Source organism: Ursus maritimus, unplaced genomic scaffold, assembly GCF_017311325.1.
Source record: "Ursus maritimus isolate PB19 unplaced genomic scaffold, ASM1731132v1 scaffold_2, whole genome shotgun sequence".
In the NCBI taxonomy this organism is placed as follows: Eukaryota; Metazoa; Chordata; class Mammalia; order Carnivora; family Ursidae; genus Ursus; species Ursus maritimus.
This window is the reverse complement of record NW_024424452.1, coordinates 18,162,703-18,176,966: the sequence shown is the minus strand read 5'-3', so window position 1 is coordinate 18,176,966 and position 14,264 is coordinate 18,162,703. Positions and strand designations below refer to the sequence as shown.

The window sequence follows — 14,264 nt, the reverse complement described above, 5'->3', positions numbered from 1 at the left end:
GGGGGGGGGGGGTGGGTTCTGAGCAGGGGGCCTCCAAGAATGGCACCCAGCCTTCCAGCACAGCCTGCCAGGAAAGCTGCTACCTAAGACACAGCGGGGAGGGTGGAGGATCGGCATCAGGGATCCGTCGCCTTAGCTGTCATCCAGGAGCCAGGTGGCCACCGCCGCAACCGTTGGCCTCAGATGATGCCGTGCCTGCTAGAGCAGCGCTGCCCATGGCCCGTCCGTCTGGGCTGGGACGCTGGAAAACCCATTGCCTTGGCCACTGTGCTCAGCACAGCGTCAGCCATCATGCGTCCCCTTCTTTGCACCTCACTTCTGCTCTCCCTGCTTGTAGGAGGCCATCTGATGGGCTGTACCTAGCTCATTTCCAGAACGCCCGCACAAAGGGCATCTGGGAAACACACACTGGCCTTCTGGCCTCTACTGACCACAAAGGCACCCTAGGAAGAAAGTAGGAGGGGTCCTGGGGGCTCAGCCCACCCCCCCCAACTACTGCATGGAGTCTGCTCTACCCACATGCCATGTTTTGGGGACCACCCCCCCTTGATATGGATAAACCAGGGAGCATTCAGAAGTGGACTAGAAGGAGTGGACTAAAAGCCATGTCCCCAAAGAAATCATCCTTTAACTTTAATTTAGCAAGCATTTATTACCCTGGGCCAGGCACTGTGTGAGGCTCTGGGGTTAGACACAAGCAGTCACATAAGGCTCGGTTCCTGCCCTGGGAGCCCCGGCCGTGAAGGCAGGGGGACTGCCCCACCTGCAAGGAAGATGTGACAACCAGTCCAAGTGCACAGAGGACCGGCCTGCTGGACTTCCGAGTGAGCAGCTTGAGGCCTGTGGGCTGAACTTGTCCCCCGGAGAATGTTTTTTGGACTCACACGGTTTAAAAAAGACTTAGTCACTCGCTAACATTTAAATTCAAAAGTTTTTCTATATTTTTAAAAAGCTCGATTCCTACTTGCCTGGAAAAATGGAAAAGCTGGCCTTCATGCTGGGCTTCCCCTCCCTGCGAGGCAGCCATGAGCAGAGCGCAGTAGCAGGCGCCCGTTAGGCAGGGTACACGTGCTCCTCTTTGCCGCAGTCCACACCACTCCCTTTAGAGCCCCAGAGCTGAGGCCGGGTGGCAGCTGCTGTCTGTCATTGTGCTCTGGCTGCTGTTTCCCTCCCACCCAGTGGCTTCCCACCTTTCCATTTCCCTCCTGGCTCACTGGGGCCTTTGAACCCATGGCCCTGGAGAGATGGGAATGGGCTTTGGAGTCAGACAGACTATTTCCTAGCTGTGTGCCCTGGAGCTGGCGGTGTGACCTCTCTGAGCTTTGTGTCTGTCATCAATGAAACCTCCCAGAGTTGCCAGGAGGGAGTGTATGCTCCATGTGTGTCATGGAGAGGGGGGTCCATCAGCAGGGCCGTCTGCTGCTTCGGGGAGGAGCACCAGGCGGTAGGGGAACAGACAGGTCCGGAGAGATGAGTGAGGGCACTGACTCAGGAACCCAGCAGCTGTCAAGCAAAGCCTTGGCTCCACCACTTCCCGGTAGCACGGCCAGGAGAAGTGGCTCGACGTCTGGGCCTGTTCTCTCACCTGCAAGTGGGGTTAATAATGGCAACTGCCCGGTAGGGTAGTTAACGAAGACTGAACAAGCCAGTGTCTTTGGAGCATGTCAAGCCGTGTGCAGCACAGAGGAAGCAGTCAGTAGATGGGCCCGACCGTTGTTGTAGTCAGTGAGGGGCGGATGCTGGGGCGGCTCTGCCTGGAGACTTTGGGGCTCTTCACTCTGGGGTGTTCCTTCACTTACTCTGTGCCCTCCACTGAGCACCTGCATGACGCTTGTAGGCGCCGGGGTCAGCACCGTGAGTGAGGCAGGCCGGGCCCTGTTCGCCTGGAGCTCATGCTTGCTGGGGGGTGGGTGGGGAGGGTCTGGGGGAGAGCCGCTCTAGAGAGGGTGGGCAGCAAAGGCTTCCCCGGGGGCCACGTTGACCTGACAGCTGAGGAAGAGCAGAACTAACCCCAGGGAGGTCTGACGGGAGTCTCCCAGCAGAGGGCACAGCGGGGGCAGCAGGAAGCAGGGTCAGGCTGAAGGGTCCCTGGGGTGGCCAGTGTATAGGGATGGAGGGGGTGAGTGTGGGGGTTAGGGGTCACAGGTGGGAGGGGGCGGCTCACACAGTGCCCGGAAGCCCCCAGGAGGAAGTTTGGATTTCATTTTAGATGTGAGGAATCTTCTGGAGGGTTTTTCATAGGAGAGTTACGTGTTTGGCCTCACGTTTCAAAAAGATCCCCAGGGGCTGCATGCCGAAGGATGACCATAGGGCCAACTGGCTGTAGGAGGACCAGGCAGGAGACTTTGAAGTAGGGCTCCCCCTGTAAGCCTAACGCAGCCTGTGTCTCTTTGCCCCTGGTCTCCACCTCGCAGCTCTGTCCCTGGCCCTCAGAGTCCCCTGATTGTCTCGGCTTCCTCGACCCATCCCATGGTGTCATCCCCCTGGTCTTTTCAGTATTTGTTTGTGGAAACTGTCCAGGAGAGAGACCATCTGAATCTCCCAGTTGGTCAGCCTGGACCAGATGCCTGCTTTTGCCTTGCTAGGCTGTGACCAGAAGTGAAAAGCCTGCCTGCCCCGGAGCTGTTCCTCAAGCAGGGCCTCTAGCTGCCAGCTCTCATCCAGGACAGTAGAGAGACCCAATGTACGACTTGTACTGTTGCCGGGGGGAAGAGGGACTGATTGGGTTTCTTTTGACCCCAAGAAGTTGAGCTAAGTACAGAGTTTCTCCCTGGTAGAAAGTACACAGGGACGGTTTTGGGGTGCATAGGATGGAAGAGAAGGCAATCTAGACCTCACCCTTTTGGGTGGACTCCACTGTCCTTGGAGGCAGCCAGAGGTAGGCAGTGGCCAAGGTGCAGAATCCCCAGTGGCCAGTGGTGGCCAGTTCTCAAAAGCCACTCTATCAGGAGTGGTTCCACAGGGCGGTCCCAGTCCTGGGGTTGCTCCTATGTGGCTGTGCCTAGCAGGAGGGACAGCTGGGGGCCACACAGGCACTTGGTGTTTTGATACTGACTATGGCCGGGTCAGCAGGGGACACAGAGGTCACAGTGCCCAGGGAGCCCCGAAGTCCCAGCCCACCCCTGGCCAGCACTGCTCCCTCGCCATGGCCTCCCTGCACTCTTCAGCTGGCTGGCTTCCCACTTTTTCTGAGTGTTGCCCTAAATTCCCTCAGGTCACATGTCCCCTTCCCAGTGCCTGGGACCAATACCTTCACCTCTTCCAGAAGAATAAGCTTCCTTCTTAGGGTCTTGCCCAGCAACTTGGAAGTACTTTTGGGTCTTGCCCAGCAACTTGGAAGTACTTTTGGGTAGAAGCCCCCCTGGCGGAAGGGGCTGCCTCAGGCCCAAGGATCCCTCTGCCGGAGGGTCACAGAGTCATCCGGACACTGTCCCAGAGCCTGACTGCTGCACCTGGAAAACCCTTCCTGGGACTCCCCGATTGTGGGAGAGCTAAGGAGGCGGATGGTGGCGCTCTGTTGGCTTCCGAGCTGCCGCCTGCACTGTGGACTGGTCTGGAGGTGATAAATGGGCTCTTGTTGGTACTGTCCTTTATCCCCCACCACTTCTCAGCCTCAGATCTTCCTCCTGCTATCAGTGGATTAAGATTTATGGCTTCCTCAGCCTTGTAATACTTGGGTGGACAGCGGCCTAATCAACAGAGCCGTCGTTTACCAAAATGCTGTCAGATTTGATGAACGTCATCGGCTCTTAGCATTAAATTGGTAGTGAAGGGATTGGCCTTTCAGCAATTTACTGTGGGGTGGGCTTTCCTTAAAGGCCCGGAAAGCAAGTTCATTGCAATTTAAAGCAAAGGCTTTGCTCTCGCTCTACTGCTGTATCCGGTTTCCTGTTGTGGGCAAGGCAGCTAAAGCACCCCCAGGAATGCTCACGAGTACAAATGTGAAGCCCTTTCTTTTGTTTTCCCATTTCTGAGTTTTGAAAACCCCTGCCGTGAGGACAATAAATGAAACAACCCATAAAGCATTGGCTTTTACAGCGACCTTGCATGACGCAAACTGTCAGAGTGTCGAGTGCTGTTATTTGTAAGAGATCAGACAAATCCGGGAAGAACATGTCAAATAAGGCAGATTTACTCCCCACCCCAAACCTGCCTGTCAGTGTCTTCAGAGCTCTCCTACCTCTAGAGGGAGCCAATTACATACTGCACAACCTGAACAACCATACAGGGCAACCCTTAGCCTTGATCTTTCTAATCAACAGTAGCTTGAGTGCACATCTCTTAGAACACTTTGCTAAGGGGGCGGCAGATACACACAGATAACTCTGGGCATGGCCTTGGGCTGAGTGTGGCTGAGGACAAAAGCTGGCCTTGGGCTGGCAAACTGGAACAAGGGTGTTCGGGGATCAGGACTTTTAAATCCTGTCCTGGTATGTGGATGATCCTGCAGGGGTCTGCCCAGGTCTGGGCGCTGCAAGTGGGCAGGAGAGAGCAGCCACTTACAAACACCCACTCTGGGCAAAGCAGCATGCCAAGCGGGGAGCCCGCCAGGAGCTCGGGCATCATCCTTGCAAGCATGGGAAGGTGGGAGGCAGGGAGCGGGCACCTCCTGGGGGCTGGGTTGGAACCTGCCAGCCTCGTGCTCCTATTGGGAGGTGGGCGTCTTCATGTGGGTGCAGCGGCTCCCCATCTCCTCCAGTGGTGGCAGAGGCACCTCCCTGGGGCTGGGGTGGGAGAGCAGGCCAGATGGAAGACTATTTATTCCCCTCTCCAGCACCCACTCAGCATTTAAAACGCTTTCTGGACCACGTTAATTTTGTCAAATGTTGCTTCCTAAACACGTTCTTTTGTTGTGTGTGCTGTGTGAACTCCCTAAGGCCAGGCCATCGGTGGTTACATTTTTTTGCTATCTTGACATGCTTCCAGAACCTTGTGTGAAGGCAGGATTCAGTAAGGACTTGCTGATTAAGTGCCCTAATGCCTACCGCAAACCCATCTCCGACCTTTGGGCAAGGCGAGCAGTTGTGCCAAGCTCCTAGGAAGGGAGAGGGGCACTTCTGGGAAAGGGGGAGGATGGGAAAGCGACAGTGGAGAGAGCCATACCTGGGCTCTCCTCCTTGAACCCTGGAGGTCTTTCTCATGTTTATCATTCAGATCAGACCAGCAGAGCTGCATTAATGCCAGCTCTTTCACTTGCCCGTGGGAAGGCCCAGTTCAGGTATGGCTGGATCCAGGTGCTCGGACAGTGTAGGAGGGCTGTTCTCCATCTCTCAGCTCTGCTTTTCCCCATGCTGCTCTGTGTGGTACCAAGCTGGCCACCATCAGCTCCACCCTACATTCTGTCACCGTGCTATCGCACCTCTTTGGCTCCCCTGAACCAATCACCTAGTCACTCCGAGTCAGCAGTATCTAGTGCTCAGATCGGCTGGGTCTGTCCTAGGCTCCAGCCACCCATGGACTCAGTTCCACATGAACACTTGGATTGGGGGTGGGGAGGAAGAGGATTTCCCAAAAGGAAATCAGTGTGCTTTTGCCCAAAGACAGGGGAGTGCATGTGGGACAGGTGGAAACAGCAGCCCCCACCGCAAGACTTATGCTCATGCTACTCAAACTATGTGTGTAAGTCACCTGGGCTCCTGTGAAAATGCAGATGCTGATTCCTAGCTCTAAGATGGGGCTTGAAATTCAGCATTTCTCGCAAATTCCCCGGGAGAAGCCGAGGCTGCTGGTGCACGGACCGGCTGTACGTGGAGTAGTGAGGTCCTAGTCCAAGCCTTCCCTTTCTAGATAAAGGAACAGAGAAATATGGAGGGGCCAGGCTGTGGCCCATACCTGGTACCCCTCCCTCGGTGCCCTTCCCCCTCTACTCTGCCTCCCCCCACCTTTCCTGCCCTCCTTCCTTCTCTCTGTCTGTCTGTCTCTTTCTCTCTCGGTCTGTCTCTCCCTCTTTCTATGTCTCTCTCATGTCAGCATTTGGGCACTATTAAATGGTTCCTGAGGAGGAGGGGGGAGCCTGCCCTTCCCAGAGTTATGGTAGGAAATCCGTCTTGGAAATGAACTTCAGAGCCCTTACAGCTTCATCCTGGCCCAAGGCAAGGAAGCTCTAAGGAGTCTCCTGGCCAGGAAGCCCCAGGTTTTCGGTATTCCGTGTACTGCTTCCCCTCCATACCCGCTGCTTCCGCCATGAGCAGTGGTCTGGGAGCAAGCCGACACAGCCTGGGAGGCAGCGAGGCCACACTTGGGAGTCAGAGCACGGGGGGCATCGTCAAGTGACGGATGGCCCTAGGCAAGGATAAGTGTCCCAAGCACCTTCCTTCTGCCCCTCTGCCTCCTGCCTGTTCTCTGACAGGGGGCTCCCTACTTGCCTTTTCCAGCTTCTCTTTTTCTTTACTCTTTCTTGCCAAGATCTTTTTCTTGAATGATCTACAGCCACGTCTCTGCCTACTTTTTTGAGTGTTCGATAGTCTCAGGAAATTCCTTAATTTCCCTCTTTTCTCCCCCAGGGCCACTGTAGCTGAGGCCGGGCACATTTATTCTTCGTACTAGGAGTGACACTAGTGTGACAGCGCTGGTGGGGGTGGGGGGTGCGGTGTGACTGTGGATGAGAAGGGTGTTCAGTCCTAACGAGGGAGAGGCCTGCAGGACACTAAGGCTCGGCACAGTGTCCTTCATCATCGAGATAACAGCTAAGTTCATCAAGCTTGTGGGGACGTGAAGTCTTAGAGGGGTGGAGGGTTCTAATCCAGGACATGAGGGGAAAGGCAGGGTCTAAATCCCTGTCCCTCGGAGGAGTAAGACATTCAGTACACATGGCTTGGCTGACCTCTTCCTTCTCTCAGGAGCCGGGCCTCCCTAGAGCGAGGCCCAGAGCAGAAAGTTTAAGGAGGCCCTCGCTCTTGGACTCGTGCACGTACAGAACACCCACGACGGAGCCCCCTCTTAAATGGGGTGCCTCGCTTATGGCCCCAGCCCTGAGAAGTCCTGAGGGAGAAAAGAAACCCAGGGCCTCCTAAACTTGTTGGATCACAAAGCCAATTTGGGGAAGTTTGTCAACCACTAAAATTCTACCAATAAGGTATTTCAACCCAAAAAGTTGCTTTAAAAAAAATTCTACTGAACGTGCTTTGTGCAGTAGGAAGCAGTAAAGACTTTTGAGCAGAGGCGGTGGGACCGGACTTTTGGGGGAGGCGGACATGCCACCCTGCGGTCAGCCCACTAAGGTGCTCACCCCTCAGAGGAATCAAGATGCTCGTTCCATCACGTCTGAAACAGTCTCCTTCTGTCTAGAAATCGGTGCAGATCAGAACGGAAGCTGGCCCGCGGCTCCACATCGAGCCTCCTCTGGACTATTCGGAAGATTTTGAGGCATGTGGCGATGAGACCAGCAAGGCACAGGGTGCTTCCAGGGACCGTCCGCAGGTAGAACTGGCTTCAGCTTGTGCTACAGTGGCTCTCGGGGCGCGTTGCGACCTTCCTTCCTGATGCCCCTGAGTTCTTTCACTCTGACGTTCATCTCCCACACTGTAGTGAGCACCCAGACCACGGGCTAGATGCTCTACTAGGTCCCCGGAGTCCAGGTGTCGTTAAGGCTGGTGTCTGACCCCAGAGAGGCAATGGCATACGATCCTTCTACCTCAAGAGGGAGCTGAGAGCTGGGGCAAAGCCTGGTGGGCCCAGGAGAGAGGGTATCCAGGGAGGCTTCCTAGAGGAAGTGACATTTGCGAGGGTCCTAAAAGCTGGGTGAGAGGGGAGGGGAGGCGGGCAGAGCTGATACTCAGTTGGAACGTGATGGGAAAAGCATTGCAGGCAGAGGGAACAGCACGTATAGATGCCGGGAGGCTGGACTTGTTGAAGGAGCAGAGTGCAGGCCCAATGTGAGCCCCAGGGGCAGTGTGGGATGTGAAGCTGGAGGGGCAGTGGAGCAGACCAGGAGGTGCACAATGAGCCTGGTGAGGGGTGAGCTTGGGTGGTTGGATTTTATCCCAAGGGCATTGCTTTTATATGTAGAATGAGCGTGTAGATGTCTCCATGGTTATGTAGAAGCAAAGTTATCGGGAGGCAGCAGGACAAAGGCCCCTAAGCCAACCCCTGCCCCATTTCGCCGGGTGCATGTTACCCTGTGGGCCTGGGCTGCAGACTCAGCAGGCTCCCTCAGAGAACAAAATCTTGCTTCTGTGTGCTGCTTCTGTACCAAAAACCCACCTTTAAGAAATGCACGTGACTCATAAAAGCCGTGGGAATAGTGTCCAGGCAACGTTCCTCTGTGGTGTTGCCTGTCTGTATGTCCTTCTTGGTGCATAAAGGAAGGACAGGTAAGGAGCAAAGGGTCACTTTGTTTCGCATCCTGGCCACAAAAGTCTGAAAGTAAATTGGAAATTCTGTCTTCCTGGAAAAAAAAAGAAAAGAAAGAAAGAAAGCCCTTTTTTTTTTTAAATAAAATAACCCAATGACCTTGTTTCCTACCCAGTCCCTAGAAATGGGATTTTACAGTAGGCAAAATTGTGGTGTGGACTTTACTGCCTTTAACACCCACCTCCCACACAACACACACATACACACACACACACAACACACACGCACACACACGCTTCTGAATCAACAGAACGGTCCCTGCTCAAGATCTGAACACATGTCTGTGTAAACAGCCGTCAGTCTCTCTCCATTTGGGAGGCTGGTCTGGAGCCAAGTTCCGTCTGTTACAGTCCCAGCCACGCCCCCCATCAGAGACCATGCACGCCCTTCACGCCGGCAGTGGGGTAGTTCCCTCTTCTCCTTTGGCCATTTGGTACCCGCCCGTTAAATGAACATATAGTGCTTCCTTTGCAAGCTCCCAGGCTCCCCGCAGCACCAGACAACCTGCCCCTCACGAGCTATTAAAGCTTCCATTAGCATCCTGCGCGCGCGTGCTCGGAATCCGCATTGCCCTGCTCTGCCGGCACTTCATTTTCTCCACCGTGAGTGCCTGATTGTGTTTCTTTCTTCCCTTTTCCTCCTCATCTTGAGGGGGCACTCCGTAAGGCTTCACAGTCAATTTCCCCTTGGAGTTATTTTCCTGCTAAGTGAAAGAGTAAAATGGTGATGCCAGTTTTCGGCCAAGGCAGAAGCCGTAAGAAATACAATCTGAACGAGAGAGAGAGAGAGAGAGAGAGAGGCGTGTGGCTAAATATACTCAGCCCCATCACACTGTTTGCAAGTGCAGCTCTGACATGGAGCAAAAGGAAATGCGTGCCTGCGTGTGTACTTTTCATCTGACCTTCACTGTTGAAACACACCAGCCTGTCCGCCTTCAATCATACCCTTAGCGATCTTCAATTTCTTGGCGGCTCTGAGTTCACAGACCGGCATGCCGCAGACACGCTCCGTTGGCCTCCAGCCCATTGACGTGCACGGGGCTTTTGAAAGAATAACTAGCTGACATTTAAGAATCAGGAGATTCCATGTAACAATGTGAATTTGGGGCTTGTCTTGAAAAATCCGAACATTTTGGAGCCCCATCCTTACGCGGCAGCCGTGGCTGGAGCTGAGGAGCGGCCGCCCCCGGAGACAGGTGTGTGCACTGCATGGGCCACGGTCCCCGCTCCAGATCCCAGGCACCATTCTATACACTGAAGATAAAACAGATAATAAACAACGTATCATATGCCAGCAGGCGATAGGGCTTATCAGAGAAACGGCAAACGGCTGGAGAAAGATGGGCAGGGCTTCTCATCGGTGAGGAGCTCTGTGAGCAGTTCTCCAGAAAGCCAGGGAGTGAGCCAGGTGGAGAAGAGCGTGCCAGGCACAGAAGCAGCAGGTGCGGAGGCCCTGAGGCAGGGGCACAGGGGGGACGCCAGTACGTCTGGGAGCTGGGTGAGCAAGCAGGCGAGTAAAAGAGGTGAGGCCAAGGCTCAGATGGCCCAGGGCTTTGAGGCTGTAGTAGACGAGGTTTTCTACTTTGAGTCAGAGGGGAGGCCACCATAGGGTTTCGAGCAGCTTAGGAACTCCAATGAAAAGAGGACGCCTCTTTCCAAAGAGTTCTGCCAAAGAACCAGGTCTCAGTCATGTTGGGCTTTGTGTTACAGTGGATAATAAGGCTCCATTTATGTATCAGGAATGAAACAAAGTGCACACTCTTTTCTATTAGTAAGATGTCTTTTTTTCCCCGATAATGCATAGTCTATATAAAGAATTCAACTGATAACAAAGAAAATAAAAGTCTTTTCATAATCCCACTGCCCCAGAGATCATAGATGGGTATATCCATCCAGAATAAAGATTTCTTATACTCATTATATGTGTGTGGGGATCATATCCAAGAGGAGGTGGTGGATCTGGAATGTTCCAGCCCTGGCCCATTCCCAGTGAGTGGTAGTGCCCGAGTGTAGTTATCGGCTCTGAGTTTTCCCTCCATTGTGTGGACCTTGCAGTAGGGTGAACTGGTTATTTGCCCACAATGACAGCTCAGTGTTTTCAAGTCGTTGGACTGGCTGACACATAGAAACAACTAAACCCCTGTCACAAGCTGTGTGCCCCCAGCAGCTCCACCCTGTGTGAACTCTGCCGAGGCCATGACGGCTCACCCACCTGTGGGTACGGCGGAGAGTCTCTTGTGCCATCGCTGGCCACCCCGCCCCCCCGTGGAGCAGCCCAGCCCGCCGGTCTCCAGCAGGGCCCTCCAGCAAATCCCTTCGGTCCCCCTTCAGTCGACCTTCTGTAATTTCAATGGTGAGCCTTAAAAAAGGAAGGGTCATTTTTAGGGCCATCCCACTGCTTGGGTACTTGTGTTTTAGATGACCATATAAATAACTTCCCCGTGAGTACTGGTTTTTCCTTGATTTTTTTTAAGATTGTATTTATCTGAGCGGGGGAGGGACAGAGGGAATGGGGGCAAGAGAATCTCAAGCAGACTCAGCACTGAGCTTGGAGTCTGACGCAGGGCTCGATACCACGACCCTGAGATCGTGGCCTGAGCCGAAACCAAGGGTCAGACATTTAACCGATGGAGCCACCCAGGTGCCCCTCCTTTATTTTTTTATTGTTATTTTCCCATAGATGGGATTATATACCATCCATCCTATTTGATAACCCCACCTTTTTTATTCAACAAGATGTGTTGGCCATACCTGCACACCGGTCCTCACTCGGGCCTCACTGGGCCAGTGTTCAGATGGTTGGTGGCCCGAGTTTGAATCCCAGTCTACTTACTTTCTTTGGGCCTGCAGTGGTGTGGGTGAGGCAGGGATGAGTTTGACCAGATCAGCTTTGGGAGCGGGAGCAGAGAATGAGGAGGAGGTAAGGAGGGAGATGGGAGGCATGGAGACCAACAGAGAGGACGAGGGACCCAGCATGGCTTCAGGGACGTGAGTTGCTTTTCCCACGCCCATTCTCTCTGCCTGTCCCTAGGGTACCAAGTCTTCTGCCGACACCACGCCCTGTGATTTTCATTTCTCCCTTCTGGATGCCCACGGATGCCCTGACCCTGCAAGCAATTCAGACAAAGAAAGGATTCTCTTAACTATTCAGGATGTGATGGTAAGATGGATTTCAGCCTCATAACCCCACGAAGGGCCAGGGTCTCTGCCAGAGCCAAGCAGCTGGGCTGGAGGGTGGGCCCCACGAGAGCATCTTCGTCTACACCTGGGAAGATGGCTCAGGTCACAGCAGGGTTTGGCTTTCACAAACACCTTGGACCCACCCACTAGATTTAAAACAATACATGTGAGATTTGACTTGGTGCTATTTTTTTTAAAGGTAGTGGTAGCTCATATTAAATGAACACTTACTAAGTGCTGGTCACTGTATTGAGTATGTTACATCCATTCCTGCATTAACCTTGTGAGTTAAACGCTAGGTATTTTCCTTTTTTTGTTTTTAAACATTTGCTTATTTATTTGAGAAAGAGAGAGAGCGTGAGAGAACACGAGCAGGGGGAAGGGGGAGAGAGAGGGGAAGAAGCAGACTCCCTGCTGAGCAGGGAGCCCCATGTGAGACTCGATCCCAGGACCCTGGGATCATGACCTGAGCCAAAGTCAGATGCTAAACCGACTGAGCCACCCAGGCTCCCAAGTGCTAGGTATTTTCATTCTCATTTTGTAGTTTGGGGAAACTGAGGAGTAGAGGAAGGATGTGGCTCACCCAGGCTTCAGAAGAACCCAGACTGGAAACCCAGACCCCATGACTCCTTCCTTACTCCTTGCAATTAACGATCATAGGCTGGGAATTACGCCGAGCTGCTTTTGCTCCCCGCTCCCCAGAGTACCTAGTTCTCTGTAGGGGCACAGTCCTCTGAATATGATTGATGTGCTGCCTGGAAGCGGGATGCTGAGAGGTGGCCGTCTATCAGTGATGCTTAGGATCCAGAAGAGCTCTCCTCAGTGAACCCATAGCTGCAAACATGGATGAAAAAATGTTTTTCAAAAATGAAATCCAATGAGGAAACAACCAGACAAAGCCAAATTGAGGGACTGTCTGCAGAACAGCTAGCCTGGGGGCTTCAAAACTATCAGTGGCATGAAAAGGGTTTTCCAGATAAAAGAGGCTAACAAGATACCACAGTTAGGCCACATGAGATCCTTGCCGGGGGCAGGGAGGTGTCGGGGTGGTAATTGCCCTAAGTGTAAGGATGGTTTGGGGAAATTAACAAATTTGAAAATTCACTATATTTGGTAACAATATCGTATCAATGTTAAAGTTCCTGAATTTGATGATTATTTTGTGTTTATGTAAGAGAAGGTCCTCGTTCTCAGGTCTTCCGAGAATTGGTGAATAACTGGTGAATATAGGTGAAGGGTTTTGGGGTATTCGTTATACCCTTCCATTATATTATTCCAATATGTTTTCTGTGGGTTTTACCTTTTTTTTTTAAATGTTTTTTTATTATGTTAGCCACCATACAGTACATCCCTGGTTATTGATGTAAAGTTCGATGATTCAGGGGCGCCTGGGTAGCGCAGTCGTTAAGCACCTGCCTTCGGCTCAGGGCGTGATCCCGGCATTCCGGGATCAAGCCCCACATCGGGCTCCTCCGCTGGGAGCCTGCTTCTTCCTCTCCCACTCCCCTGCTGTGTTCCCTCTCTCACTGGCTGTCTCTCTCTGTCACATAAATAAATAAAATCTTTAAAAAAAATAAAAAAATAAAGTTCGATGATTCATTAGTTGCGTATAACACCCAGTGCACCATGCAATACGTGCCCTCCTTACTACCCATCACCAGCCTATCCCATTCCCCCACCCCCATCCCCTCTGAAGCCCTCAGTTTGTTTCCCAGAGTAATATAAGTTTCTTTTTTTAAAAAGCTAGCACGTTGGGGCACCTGGGTGGCACAGCGGTTAAGCGTCTGCCTTTGGCTCAGGGCGTGATCCCGGCGTTATGGGATCGAGCCCCACATCAGGCTCCTCCGCTATGAGCCTGCTTCTTCCTCTCCCACTCCCCCTGCTTGTGTTCCCTCTCTCACTGGCTGTCTCTATCTCTGTCAAATAAATAAATAAAATCTTTTAAAAAAATAAATAAATAAAAATAAAAAGCTAGCACGTGAAGGAGGAGATACTCTGCTTCAACAGAGCTAAGCATCAGCAAAGAAAGATAGAGAAAAGTTTAAAAAGAGAGCCAGTTGAAAAAGCTTACTTAGTAGGATTGTATTGATGTCAGTTTCCCGATTGTGCTACTGTACTTTAATTATGCAAGATGTTACCATGGGGGAAACTGGGTGAAAGGTACGTGGGATCTCTCTCTGTTGTTTCCTGCAAACAGCATACGAAGTCTGCAATAAACAGAACATGGCAAAGTAAAAGCTACCTAAATAAAATAAACACAAATGCACAGGTCCTACCTTCTAGAAGCTCAGACTCTGATCCTGGGTTTGTGCTTGGGCACATTTTTGTTGTTGTTTTTTTAAGCACCAAAATATGTGACTATATTTTGCAGCAGTGTTTGAGAACCACATTTTTTAGAAAAGACAGAGCTGTGGAGCTCAAAATTTGATATGCACAAGAATCACTTAGGATATTTGTTTGAAATACATGTTTTAGATCTCACGTTTAAGCTTACAGAATTTGTATATAGGAGATAGCACAGTGTTTAACGTAGGAACTCCCAGTCATTCTGAATCACTGAAGATTTCAGTTTACCGCACATGGAAGGAAAGTTGTGGAGATAATTTGGACTTTGTGGGTTAGATCTGGGGACTATAAAAGAAAGGAATCTTAAAATTCCAAGTTAGAATCTCTTCTTCATCATACAAACGTAAGATAACTGTAAAGTAAAAAACAAAATAAAACAACAACAAA

General features: G+C 52.0%; 1 protein-coding gene across 1 annotated transcript in view; it reads left to right on the top strand.

Moving 5' to 3' along the window:
- The window catches only part of KATNIP (katanin interacting protein), a 185,711-nt gene that overhangs the window by 59,101 nt on the left and 112,346 nt on the right, over positions 1-14,264 (top strand). Inside the window, exons 6-7 of the mRNA XM_040635174.1 lie at positions 7,288-7,419; positions 11,383-11,511. Of these exons, the coding sequence (XP_040491108.1) occupies positions 7,288-7,419; positions 11,383-11,511 (261 nt within the window). The remainder of the gene's footprint in view (positions 1-7,287; positions 7,420-11,382; positions 11,512-14,264) is intronic.